Source organism: Numenius arquata, chromosome 12, assembly GCF_964106895.1.
Source record: "Numenius arquata chromosome 12, bNumArq3.hap1.1, whole genome shotgun sequence".
Lineage (NCBI taxonomy): Eukaryota > Metazoa > Chordata > Aves > Charadriiformes > Scolopacidae > Numenius > Numenius arquata.
In genome coordinates this window covers 1,011,820-1,025,748 of record NC_133587.1, presented here as the reverse complement: position 1 = coordinate 1,025,748, position 13,929 = coordinate 1,011,820, and the positions used below count along the sequence as shown (strand labels likewise).

Below are 13,929 nucleotides of genomic sequence, written 5' to 3'. Positions count from 1 at the left end.
GCTGAGCAATAGCGTGTGTATAGCTGTGTGTGGGTGTGCAAACGCTTCATTACGGTGATTTGTTAGCACAGTGGGGGAAGCTTTATGTCCGATGAATGTGTAAATTAATTGCTTAGCTTACTTGGGTGAAAACCAGTCCACTTTGCCCCCTTACCCATCCCTCCCAACAGAGAGTGGAAAAGAAAGTGGCTCGATAGTTCCATTCCCTGACAAAGTAGCAGCTTCCATCTAAAACATAATCCTGCTTTCTTGTGCTGTCCTCAGGTTTCTAACAATGAAGAAAAGTGAATCTTGAGGAATTAGTCGTGTTGAATGATATCTTAATCATATGCATGATAAGCTCTTATGTAGCATTAGAATAAGAGGTGGCACATCTTGTGTTGTCATTTCTGGGACAGAAAACTGGGACTGTTAGCTGGCTTTAAATCATTTCTGGCATTAACGAGATTCTGACCAGAGGCTCTCTTTCATGTTCAGGATATGCACCGCATTATTTTCTGTTATATCACAATACATTGCAAAGGAACAGCTAAGTTACCAAGACTAATCCTTTAAGTCTTTCTTTCTTCACAATGTCAGACAAAATAAGACTATGCCATATTTCCGTAATCGCTCTTGTATTATGAGAATATTATGATCTACAACAACAACAAAATCCCGGAACTGCATGCGTTCCTGTTGGCTCTGATATGCTCAGACTTGTCTCTTTCTGTCAGAAAAGATATTTATAAGTCTGTATGATTTCATTTTAACAGACACTATTAGGCTAAAAATCAGACCATTAACATAAAGCAGGGAAAAAAAAAAGTTTTCTGGTGTTTAAAAATTAGTATTTCTGAAAAGACATGATGTAATACTGAGGTTCTCCTCTTTCTTTGAGAAACTACTTAAAATGAAAGTTAATTTTGAAGATCTAGGGTATCTACTTCCGCTTTTTTTCTACCTGGATAGGTATATATAAATTAATCTGTTCAAAAGTAGTTTTTGTTCTCAGACAACTTTACATCAGCTATCAAGATCTAAAAAAGATTTCTGCAATGCCGAGATGGCAAATTGCAGGGGAATTTCTTGAGGGAGGGTGAGAGGGGAATTTGAATGAAAAACTAATTAATTAAGCCCACCAGAAGTAGCCTCCCATTTCTTTAAATAGGATGAGATCAGAAAAGGAAAAAAAAAAAAAGTATAAAGGTGTATACTCCTGGGAGATCAGTCCTTTTGGATAGAAATGAAAACACCATCCCATACGTACCTATCCAAAAATTTAGGGTGTATTTCTCTGCTGATATTTTCATGATGTCTAAACTGCTAAGAGCATATTCCATCACTTCACTCTTTTAAAATCACTTCATTAGAGCAGCCAAACAAACCACAATCTCAAAATGCATGGGCTCTTGGCAGTGTGGTTTCTGTTTGGGTTGAGGGGGCGAGGGGGTGGTGTTGGGCTTTTTGTTGCTGTTGGGTTTTTTAATAAGTTACTGCAAAATATGTCTAAAATGCTCACCAGGCAAAGAAACAGAGGAATGGAGAAACATTAAATTCTAGGATGGGAAGTGGAATGAGCCTTCTGCAGGTGCAAGACACGAGAGCTGATGATAGAAACCATCATCTCCCAAGTAAGAGAGATGAGCAATGCCCCAGGTCACAGCGCAGGTTCCTTTGAAGAGGTTGGTAGAATGGTGGGTAGATCTAGAGACCTTTGATGTGTTGGAATAAAGCCTAAACACATCCTAGAAGTAGTGTTATGAGAGCAAGAGCGAGAAAAATATAAATGGAACAGCAAGCTACTGAAAACAGCTGCTTCTATTTTTTGCTCCCAGGTTGTTCTTTCAGAAACAAGGGTTATTTAATCACTTTTTATCTCATGCCACCCACAATAACTTTGGAGCTTACTGGCAACTTTCATCAAAGGATGTAGTCAATGAAAAAAGCCAGCAGTGACCCTGTTGAGCATTACCTGCAGGAGAGCCCTCGGCGTGAGGTCAGCTTTGGGTACGCACCAAAGCATCCACACAGGAGGGACGCTCCCGGGCGCTGAGGGCAGAGCTTTCACTCCCACCGACACTGCACCGGACAACAGAGGATCCAATCTGAAGTCATAGCTCATAGAGGAGATTTTTGACAGTTTAAGATCAAATTGAGGACTGAAAATGCTGAAGCTACAGGAAAGCAGGCTTTGTTGGCTTCTCTGTTGTTACAGCAGTAACGCCCATTCTGTTCCCAGAAGAAAAACTGGGGAGAAAGGCAGCCGGAGCACGGGCCCCTGCATTTGCTAAGGCAGAAGAAAATGCTAGTTACCAGAACGAGCTCAGACTGGGTGGCAGAGGAGTGAAAAACTGTAGAGAAAACAGACTGAAAAGTAAAAAAAAAAAGTTGCAACAAGCTCTACTCCTTCTGAAGGGAACAAGAGCCTGTAGGGAAGCACCAGCTCAGGGAGAGGAGGAATGGCAGATTTCTGGATCAGCCTGTCTTGTCTTCAAAGAGACGTTCTTGGCCTCAAGAAGAGAGAGAGAGAGGATACATTTCTATTACGAGTTAGGGCCCCTTCTTAACACATTTTCATTCGCGCACAATATTCCAGATTTTTGAAGGATGCTTCTTCGTAGTTTTACTTGTTAAAATGATCTCTTTTACTGGCTTCCTTTCAGTTTATTCTTCTGGTTGAATTACAGGAAATGTACACCATAACACGAAGAAGTCTATTTGCTATCTGTCTTGACAGCTGTTGTTCACATACCCTATGTTTGCCTTAAGAAAATACACATCCGATCATGTCATCTGTTAAGTTAACCACTACTGTGAGGGTTCAAGTAAAATAGCCTCAGGCAACGGCTGATATTTGCTCCTTTTCCAGATCTCACAGAGTCATGGTTCTAGTGAGCGTGTAATTTTTTGTATCGCGCCATTCAATTCTGGATTAGTACCAGGAGTTTACAGAATGTTCTTCAGGAACTCTGTTATGTTCTAGATGCAGAGCAAACTTGCCCAAAGCATCCGCACTCGGGTATGTAATTCGGAGCCAGACACAGAAAGCTGCCCCTGAGTGGTTCAGTTGGTGTTGATGTGTGGTCGGTCCCACGTGTTCACGCGTGTTCAGTCAACCAGCCTTTGCTTTGCTCCAGCCTTCTCAAGGCCAGGCAGGCGTGCTCTCCCTGAACTCCTGCTGCTGCCCCTGCCAAGAGCACTCTCCCAGACCGGAGGGACCAGCTCTGACCCAGCAGAGCACTTCTTACGTTCTCGTAAGGATAAAGCCCCAAACCTTGGTGCGGGCTGCTCAGCGGAGAGGTACGGGGCGGACCTCTGGGAGCGAGCGAATGCAACGCGACAGGCATTCACCACAGATCAATGCGGGCAAGGGGAGGGGAGGCTGCGTGGCCCGAGGGATGCAGCCGCCCGCAACAAAGGTTGAAGGCTTTGCTGGTTTGATGGAACGCAGTGGTCTGTGTCCAGTTGCTGGTTATGCAGCAACAGAACGGTTTGGGGATGTTAAAAAAAAAAAAAATAAAAGAATAAGGAAGTTAACACATGAACTGTCTCGTCACCATATGCGACAATCGCAAAGTGCCTTATGCATAAGGACATGGCTTTCTCCAGTTCCAATTACAGGGCGCAGGCGTGAGCCGTGTGTGATTACAGGATATCGCTGTACTACCGAGAGCACCGTACGACGGCCTTTGATTAAGATCATCTCACTGAAATATTTATGCAGACTCGAGCATGGAGCCATCGACCTGCATCAAGTAGTTCTATGATGTGCTCTCTAGGCCATGTATAAATTGTGTATACCTTAGACCATAAATGAACTTGAATTTCAAACAAAAGCATGGGATTTAATGGGCACACAGAATCCCTTGTATTAGTACACAAACTCTACCTACATTCAGAAGCAAAATGAAGGTATCATATTTAGCTTTACTTACTCTTTTGTATTTATAGATCTGATGTGCTTAGAGAAGCCAGCGTAATTAATTCTACGTATTAAATTTTAAAAATACAAACCCACAAACTTGGTTAAAAAATGCCATAATGTTATAAATAAATAAATGGTGGAGCCCACTCATTACAGCGTGAATCGGGCAGTCTGGAAACAGAGTTCCAAAACTAAAAACTGTGCATGATTAATGCTGTTCCTTAAGTGCTCACTAAAATAAACAGTTACGTTTCCAGATAAACACGACTCCAAGCATTGCATAACCCAGCCCATTTCCAGTGCGGTGCAACCATTAATTGACTGATCTTAAACCATCTTCATTCAGACCTGAAGTGTGAAGGTTCTTTATTATTTGACAGACATGAGTTTATTTTATTTGCACAGAGAAGGAAGTAATTGTGCGCACAAATTATTAGGTGTGCAAATCAAGCCTGAGTACTTGTACTTAACGTATACAATAAATTTGGAGTTTACCTCTGTTTTAAAATAAAGCCTGTGACATTAAGGAGAGATAAGATTCAGTGCTCCCTAGACCAGCTGATGGACTGAACCATTTCCACTCTGTTCAAGTGCCTGCTCTGCCAGGCTCAGGAGAGGGATGCTTGTTTACTCATCTCTTTTTTTCTTTTTTTCTTTAAATTCTGTCCTTACTGAAACTGGTGTACATACACCTGCCCAAAGCTGGGCAGGAAAACATGGATAAATACATATTTTCTGATTTAACTTTTCTCTGTCAAGTACGCAACTACCTCTACTTATCGAAAATATATCAAAATATCAAAAAAGATCACTAGAAGGTAATTTAATATAAGTACTAAAAAGTAATTAGAAATCCCTGTCCATCTTTCATCAAAAAGCCCATGGTTTCCCTTTTTTTCCTATTGGTGAAACAATATTCAGCACAATGACTGAATCTCTGAAGACTTTTAACAAATTAAAATTCTTGTCCTAAATCTCCAGGTGAGAGACCAGACTCACTTGTGATTTTAAATAAACTGTCCCAGTGTGACATTATGCAAAAAGCAGAGGTTCAGAATTTTTTTTTTCCTAGATGTACTTGCCTGAACTGTTCTCTCCATTATTAGTAATATCAAACACATAAGTAGGTTCCTTCTGGCGCATGAGAAACCATCCCCAGGAACTAGGGGAGACAGAATATTTAAGACATATTAGAACTAATAAATTAATTCTGATTCAACAAGGGATAATAGAAACTGTTAGATCAGGTAACTAGAGAAAAAGCTTTTCACTGACGTGGTAGACTCCCTGCTCTAACTCTGATACTCCAGTTCAGACCCACTCCTTTACGTGTCCCAGGGGTTTTGCTGGTAGCGCTGAGAACAAGAACCAGCGAGGGCTGGAGTCCAGCCCAGCAGCGCACTGGGGCTCCGGTGTGGGAGCAGAGAGCACGTTCCCAGCGTGGGACGGTCCCTCGGGCTCCTGCATCGCAAACCGAGATTAGGATCAGTCTTTCTGCTCAGAAGACAATGATTGTAAACCCAGGAGGAACCTGGGACCCTCAGGTATCGCTCAAGGATGCAGAAGTAACTATAGATGCAAAAAAAGCCCATAAAGCAGCACCAGGTATTTCCGATACGATGACTTCACTCTCCTAAATCCAGGCTGGGTTCTGATTGCGTATAATCAGTATTTCCACTTCTTGGATAAAGAGGTTTAAATGGTTTAAGTATCTTTTCAGCAACATTCAAACTACCTGCCAACTTGGGGTTTAGGAGAAAAGAGAACTGTAAAACACTTCCTCCCCGGCCCCCCCTTAAAGGTCTCTATTTCATTTACACAACTCTAGTATTTGGCTAAACACAAGTCTCCAAACACTGGGAACAGTCAAACCTTGGAAAAGCCTAAAAACAACCCTCACCATGAATAGCATACTTATTAACTCATCTCATTAACTGCTGCAGAAGTAGCATTAAAGCATACCTTCACCAGGCTCTCTCCTGAACCCCAAAAAATAAACTAAGTAGTTCGTTTCAGAAAGGCCGATACCCAGGGAAGCAGCAGGACGCAGCCTGTGTGAAGTGTGGAGTCCCTCTGCATCACAGGGGCTTGGAGCCCAGTTAGATCAGACCAGCAAGGGACTGGGGATTTGATGAGAAAGAAGACGACCTTCCCAAAAGCACAATGGGCCATTTGTTAAAGGATAACGAGTGTTGCAGTACTTGGTAATACGGCGTTGATTTTTCTGGTGCTATGTGATAAAAAACTTCCCACAAATAATAACTGTTTTGGGGAGCCTTATAGGGCTGAGATCTGAATTTCACTATAAAAGGAAATGGGATATTAAGTTGGAATGTGAATTAATACCCTGCATGTTTCTAGTCTCTACTGAATATTCCTGCATGTACTCCCCATGGCACCACGCAGGGAACAGCAAGTTTCTGCTGGGAGCCCTTTGGCTGGGTGAGAACAGAAACCTTCTGACTTTGAGTGAGAGAACTTAAAATATCACAAAGCTTCCTATATATGAAAAATAAGGCTAAGTCATAAAACGGAGCAAAAGCAGTGACTTAGCTTATTTAATGTTGGTCATGAAGTAATAGTGTTGGGAAAGGATATAGGAGACCCGGTACACTTCTTGTTTCAGAGGAAATACAAAGCAGGGCAAACAAACGCTGTGAACAGAACAGACTTGATAGAGGAAAATGAAATGGAAACCAAAATCTTTCTGGTGAAAAGCCCCCATAAAATAGGTGGCCTGGCTCGAGCTGTTAGTATCAAAGTTGAAAACGTATGCAACAACTAAAGACATCACAGATAAGCCTCTAAGTCCCTGATTCAAGTTGCAGTGATCTAAGTGCCTGGAGAAGGATGGGAGCACCAGCCAAACAGGCAGGGCAGCAACAGCATCTCTTGCTGTCCTGGTGCTCACGCTGCTATTGATTGCCTTGCGTCTTCAGCACGTGTTTTAAGTTAAGCACACGGCTACAAGATTTTCTGAATTATGGGCCTGGAATGAATAATTTGCAGCAAAAATGACTAGAGCAGATTCAGAAAGCTGGCACCAATCTATCCGCACTCCAACCGTACCCCTCTTTGCCTCCCCTTTGTTCCTTACACACATCTGCAGCACAAACCTACTGCGCTTCACTTCTAATATGCTTTTGAGTTTTCAAACCTCCCATGCCAGTAGCTTCCAACGTCACCCAGTTTACCAGCGCAGTGTCCTGATGGCTACGGGGAAAAGCATTGCTCGCCAAGGGCTAACAAGCCCTTACACTATGCACAAGGCTCACGCTCAGCAAACTTGCTGAAGGAACAAATATGTCAGCAACAAGTGTTAATTAAAATCCACAGCAGCATAAATCAGCCCTAAAAAGTTTTGAGAAATCCGTGGTATGAAGGGAGTGGCACAGTGTATTCAGGCTGGTTACAGCTTTAAAAAAGAAGAAAAAAAACCCCAAACACCCTAGTATAGAGCATTCTACACTTGATGTTTTGTTGTGTTATGACTTTTCCCAGTCATTACTTGGGAGCCCAGTGTCCCTGCCTTGCCTGTGAGGCCCTGCTGGGTTACAGCTCATCCTTCAGCCCGGAGACAGCCGATGCAAAAGGAGCACAGCACGTCAGTTCCCTTCTTAGCATCCTAGAAGAATAGTTAACAAGAACATTTCCTGCTACAAAACTTTTGAATTATGATAAATAGAAACAGTGATGATGGAGCTTTAAGTTTTAAGCAGTTGTTCCCTCCCTGAGTGGATTCAGTGCACAGTGCTGCTGATTCCACACGGTATCAATAGAAACAAAAAGGGAATTAGTGTCTGGCAGCGACGTAGCTGGACATCTCTGGAACAGCTATTGTGAAGTAGCTCTGGCTTGTCAGATCTTGAAGCGCACCCAAGAGTGCAGAGGCTGAGAAGATCCCTTCATCAGTCTTCTCCAATGGGAACGCTAAGAAGTGATGCTGATAATGCTGCTAACAACATCTGACTGCTGCTTGCACTACCCCAGCTCCTGGCCTTGGTACAGGTGCTGCCCTGGAGGAGGCGGAGGACGTGGTGGACCACTGGCACGCTCCGCTGAAGAGCTCAGGAGTGCCAGTCCTCAAAAAGCATTCTCTAATTGCCTGGTGCCAGGGAGGAAAAGCAGCAGCAGAGAGAGCAAAACGGGATGGCACCAATGTGTACTTATACAAATTAAAATGGATTATCCCATAATTGAGGGGGGGGTGTCACACTTTCACACATTGTCATGGTTGTCTATATCTCCTCAAGCAGCACAGAGTTTTGACATGGTGTGCGCTTCCCCACTCTGTGGAGCCCTGTCTTTCATGGCTACAAATCAAACCAGATTGTCAGTCTTTTCTATGTCCTGTGACTGCTGGAAGGAATCACAAGAGCAGTATTTCGGTTTCCTGCAACTGCCTCTCAGATAGTGATAGTGAAATCTGTTCTGAATTTCATATCCCTGCCCCCTCTAGACTCTCCTTTCTCGATCCATACCTGGGAAGATGGAGGAGGGGAATGAGGAAGGGGAAAGGAAAAAACTATGATCTCTGGAACTAATGAAATCCCTCTTTGCATTATGTTTTCTTGAGTGATTGTCATCTTTTGCCATCTAAGTCAACTTCCACCACCTTTTAATTTTTTTAATTAGAATTTAACTAGTATTTTATCATTTTTAAACTTTCTTAACTGCCTCGAAAAATTCCCCTTGATGTTATGGCAGGATGTGATATTTTTTGGAGTAGTTTTTCAGCTCAGAGCTAACCCCAGGTCTACAATCAAGAGATTGTGACTTTATACACAAAATCTGATACAACTGGATATTCTGGCATTCTCCCAAACTCAGTGAAAACAACAGGACTTTGAAGAGCCGCCTTAACGGCAGCGGGGAACGATGCTACTGGTTTTAGAACTCTTACCCCTGAGGATTTCCCAATGAAAGTTGGGTTAATTGTGTTTCTTCTCCTGTGAATCTGGCGTTAAGTCATGGCACAATAAGAAAAATGAAATTCACTTTTCAATGACAGCACAGGCTAGAGCCAGTCTCTAGTTAAGCAAGGCGTGAGTATTCTGATGTGTGCTTCTCATATTCAGGACATGCTCCTTTTCAAGGCTTGCTCACTCAGTGTGACATACGAAGTCCAGCGTTCGCTGTAGTATACCAATTCTCATAAAATACTGCTCGGTGGCCACAAAATCACAGGCTGAAATGCATTATTTTCTCTTAAAGGAGAAAATAACTGTTTCAATTAAAACAAAGAAACATTCATTCCTTCTTATCTTTCTCATACTGTTCCCAGTATTCCCTACACCAGGAATAGGAACTATATGCACCATTTAAATGCCAGAGGAAATCCGCTATTTGTCAATAGACCTGCACAGATAATTGAACTCCATATTTCCTTCTCAGGCCATGGCTGTGACATGTTAATTGTCACTGTGAGGAGCTGCTGTTTAATTAGAGTTGCATGTGAAGGATCTAAATCAGTGAATTTATATCTCGGTTTTAAAATAAGTAGCTATTAACTGCCTCTAGTCTAGTTTACTGAATACCTTATTTATCTTATTTACTACAGGAACATTTAATAAGACCATAGTAGCATGTGTTAAGTTTTAAAGTTTTTTTACATGTGATAAAATTCACGGTAGCCTGTAAAGACTGCATCTGTTCTAGTAAATTAGGATTATAAAATAGCTTTTCATTTCTGTAGTGAATGCTTTGAGAAGAAAAGCACACGAGATAAGAAGCTTTATCGTGAAGCCCTGATTGTTCAAGGCTTGGAGTAATTGCAGCTTCTGCTGGCATCAATCAGGATTGCCAGTGTCCAGAACTCCTCAAAAATCAACATCTAAGGCTACTTGAACCAGCCACTTAGTTATTCCCTGCTCTTGCTGGAAGAGGAGGGAGTCCTCTTTAAAAAAAAAACAACAAACAAACCAAAACCCAAACAAAAACCGCACAAACAAACAAACCAAACCCCACAAACCAAACTTCAGCTTTGTTCTCACATGAGAAGCTCCTCTGAGATTTGACCTAGTTCATCAAAAAAATTACGAATGAAAGCAACAGGGAGGTGAACTGACGCTTGCGTCTGCAGCCTGTTCATCCCCGGTCCCTTCAGTCTGATGTTTACATTGCTCAGTATCAGCTAAAAAGAGATGGTATGGTCCAGTGACAGCAGATTCTGGACTTGCGTGGGACAGCCCGCGAGTGGTCACCACGCCGTGTACAGCCAAACGCTGGCGTTTTAAGAGGGAAAGGGAAATGAAGCGTTGCATCAGAGAACTTTCTTAGGTAAATACATGAAAAGCTACATGCTGCCACCACTGCTTTTTCAACTATGTCACCAAAATTTCCTGCATAAAGCTGGGCTGCAAAAAAAATATTGTAATTGTATAGGTCAAGAAGAGGAATATAAATTATGTCTTTGATCAAACCCACTTGAACACCAGAAAAATCTTTACAATGTAGGCTGTCTTCATCTATTACCACATTTTCTACCTTGGGATACTTTCCTACAGTAGACACAGCCAAATGAATTGGTGCAGAATAACCCTTGACCGTGTCATGCATTCAAGAAAATGTTGCAAAACCGGAGTGTGTCTCCAGTAGGAACACGGTGTCTTCAAGTGCCATATAAAAGTAGGAGTGTTTCTGCAGTGATCCTTCAGTTACATCCATATTTTTTTATTGGCTTATTTGTCTGTATAATTTAAATGCATGACTTAAATGTTAATGAAAATTAATTTAGTTTTTAAATGAACAAAGAATCCTACCTTTCAAATTCACTTCTCTACCTGGTTTGTCTGCGAGCAGGGTTGGGATGTAAACACAAACTCCATATGTATCATATGGTGCTCCTAAGACTTTCTTTTGACTTAGAGTCAGAGATGATTACGATGGTATTATAATGGTTATGTTGGTATGATATGAGTCCATAGATGGTTACGTTGGTATTATAATGATAAAATTATTTTCCAGAATAATAAGATAAATTAAAATTGTCATCTAGCACACATAATTCTTACAATAGCATAAACTATATTTCAGTTTTTTGAGTTGCCAGTTGTATGAAATTGCTCATAGTAAGTGATTACTTACAACACTGTAGGGTAAAATATTACTTAAATTAAGTCATTTATGTTCATTTTATTATCGTTTTGAAATATACAGATGTTCTGTACTATTTGATAAACAAATTTTAAACCTGAAGAGCTTACCAGGCATGCTAACTACTACTAACTATTTATAGCTACCTGGACAAAAACCATAAGGTATTTATCACCTTTTGTTTCTCTCCCCGTATTGTATGTACAACACAAAACCGTAAGAGACATCTCTGCTGCGTATTGGTATAGCTCCTGCCACGCAACGGGACACTGTCTTATCTAATGAAGTCTGACTTAGGGGGGAGAAAAGGGAGGAGAAAATGCTACTTGGTATTGATGTTTCTCCTTACAAAAAGCATAGCCACGTTTGTATCCGGCTGTGTGTCAGACATGTTGTGTACTTTCTTTGTTGTGTATTTCACAAGGGTCAGAATAATTGATTAGCAGAAAATACTATAGAGGAATTAAACCTCGGGTTGCATATGCCTTCCTTTCATTAGTCACTTCTGCTTCCAGAGATGAAATGGCAGAAACATACATTCCTCTTTCAGCCAAGATTGCCCCTTTGGGAGCGAGTCGAGCAGTTCATGTCAGAAGAGTCCTTTGTTCCCTTCACTTAGGGTATCGGAGCACTTGGGCATCAGAGATAAATCATCGACTGTTTGCCTTAATTTAATTTGTATTTCACTCCAGAGCAAGGTGCTCAGAATTGCTCGATAAGACAAATAAATAGAAGAACTTAAAATAGTTACAAATATTAATATCCTTGTTGGCTCGGGAGGAAGCAGTATAGCAGGTGTATGACAAGAGCCTGGAATATTTTATTTACTCAGTAATCTGAAAAAGGCTGGAACGAAAGTTCAATCCAAAATTGCATTCAGGGACTGTCTCTCCCAGGCTGACGGTGCCTGACCCAAAACCCAAGCCCATCTCTAGGGCTGGAACTCAGTGATGATCAACACCCCGTTCATTGTCTTGCACTGTTTCGATTACTCCTTTTCTCATAAAGGAACCTTCCAGCTCTTGCATGACCATCTATTCAGACGGACCGAGAGGAAGCTGGCTCTCAGCCTTTGCGTCCAGCCTGGTGGTGTGCCTTTCCTTGCAATCACATCGCAGCAGTGATGTAGTTAGTTATTTTTTTTCTCTAAAGGGGTCATCATTGCTTAGATTGTGACAATTTGAAATTACTGAGTCACCACCAACGGACGCTTAGAATTATTCCTCAAAGCGAGGTTAAGCTGAAAACATCATTAACCATTGTTAAAGAGAAAAAAACCAACCCTAATGGCAATGTTGTATTTCTATCCTAGCCCTGCGGCCGTGTCCCCCCAGCAGCACCCTCTGTGCCTGCGCTTCGTAAGAAGATTACTCTTCTCCCTGGGAAGTGAAAATTACCTTCACGCGGGGAGAAAGCGTTTAATTATGCCTCTGCTTCCCCCCGTCTCCATGGTGATCCCGTGCAAACAGCCTGCTTTATTAGACCTCATTCCCCCCCGCCCCGCCAAAGTCACCACCGCGCTCGGTGCGAGCCTCCGCCGCGGGGCCGGAGCGCCCACCCGGGGCCGGGGCAGCCCCCCCGTTCGCCCCCCGCCTGTCGGAGCGCGGCCGCGGCGCCGTCTGAGCGCCGAGCGCGGACAATGCCGTGCCGGTGCCCCCCCCGCCCGGCGGACGGGGTGCCGGGGACGGGCGGGCGGTCCCGGCGCGGCCGAGCGGGGCCGTTACCTGGGTGCTGGCCGGCGGCGGGGCCCGCGGGGTCGGTGAGGATGCTGGGGTCACTCTGCGACCTGCCTCGCGGGAGAAAGCAGCCGGTCCCTTCGTCCGATGCAGCCATGAGGCGGAGGGCGGGAAGCTCAGAGGCGGGGGGCGGAGGAGGCGCTCATGGAGCCGGGGGCGGCCGAGGGGGACAATGGGGACGGGGTGGGTGGCGGCGGCGGCGGCGGCGGGGGGGCGTCAGCCGGGCAGGACCAGCCGCGGCAGCATCTTCCCCGGCGCCGTGGGCAGGCTGCGGCGGGGCGCTCCGCCGGCGCCGGGCGTTCAGGGGGCGGCTGCGGGCGCCTCAGCGGGGTGGGCCATGCCGCCTGCGGGGTGGGGAAGAGCCGGGGCGCGGGCCGCCGGCCCGGCCCCCCGCCGCCCCCTCCCGGGCCGCCCCCCCCCGCCCCGCACGTCGCCGCCGGAGCCGCCTCAAGCCGCCGCGCTGCCGAGCGCATCCGCCGGGGAGCGGCGGGATTCTCCCATCCTGCCCCGCGAGCGGCCCGTGACGTCACGGCCGGGGGCGGGCCCTTGCACCTGCCCCGCACAAAGGCGGGGGACGCCGCAGGTGCGCGCGGCGTCGAGGCTCCGCCCCGGGCGGGGGGGAAGCACGTGACTGGGGACGCCCCGCCCCCCCCGCCGTGGGGCGTGGCCAACCGCCCCTCCCGGAGCGGCAGGACGCCCGCCGCGGGGGGATCCGTGTCCGCCGCCGGCGCTGGCGGAGGGGTCCCGGGGGGGGAAAGGGAGAGGGAATTGGCCGGCCCGCAGCTCGGAGGGAGCTTCCGCGGAGGCGGCGGGTCCCCGTCGGGGCCGGGCTGGGTTCGGCTGGTGGCCGAGAAGGCGGCCCCGGGGACACCGGGCACCTCGGCTGTGCCCAAGTAACGACGTGGGAGCGTGTTTAAGGGGAATCCCTGGGTTCCTGGGGTTTTCCCGCAAGGAAAGGGGGTGAAATCCAGTTGGCGGCCGGTCACCAGTGGTGTCCCTCAGGGCTCAGTTTTGGGGCCAGTCTTGTTTAATATCTTTATTGATGATCTGGAGGAGGGGATTGAGTGCACCCTCAGTAAGTTCGCAGATGACACCAAGCTAGGTGGGAGTGTTGATCCGCTTGAGGGTCGGAAGGCTCTACAGAGGGACCTGGACAGGTTGGATCAATGGGCCAAGGCCAATGGGATGAGG

At 45.3% G+C, this 13,929-nt stretch overlaps 1 protein-coding gene across 1 annotated transcript in view; it reads right to left on the bottom strand.

Annotated features, from left to right (window-relative positions):
• Window positions 1-12,835, bottom strand: part of PHACTR3 (phosphatase and actin regulator 3) — a 102,055-nt gene extending 89,220 nt beyond the window's left edge. The window contains exon 1 of the mRNA XM_074157144.1: window positions 12,727-12,835. Within this exon, the coding sequence (XP_074013245.1) occupies window positions 12,727-12,835 (109 nt within the window). The remainder of the gene's footprint in view (window positions 1-12,726) is intronic.
• Window positions 12,836-13,929: the final 1,094 nt, after the last annotated feature.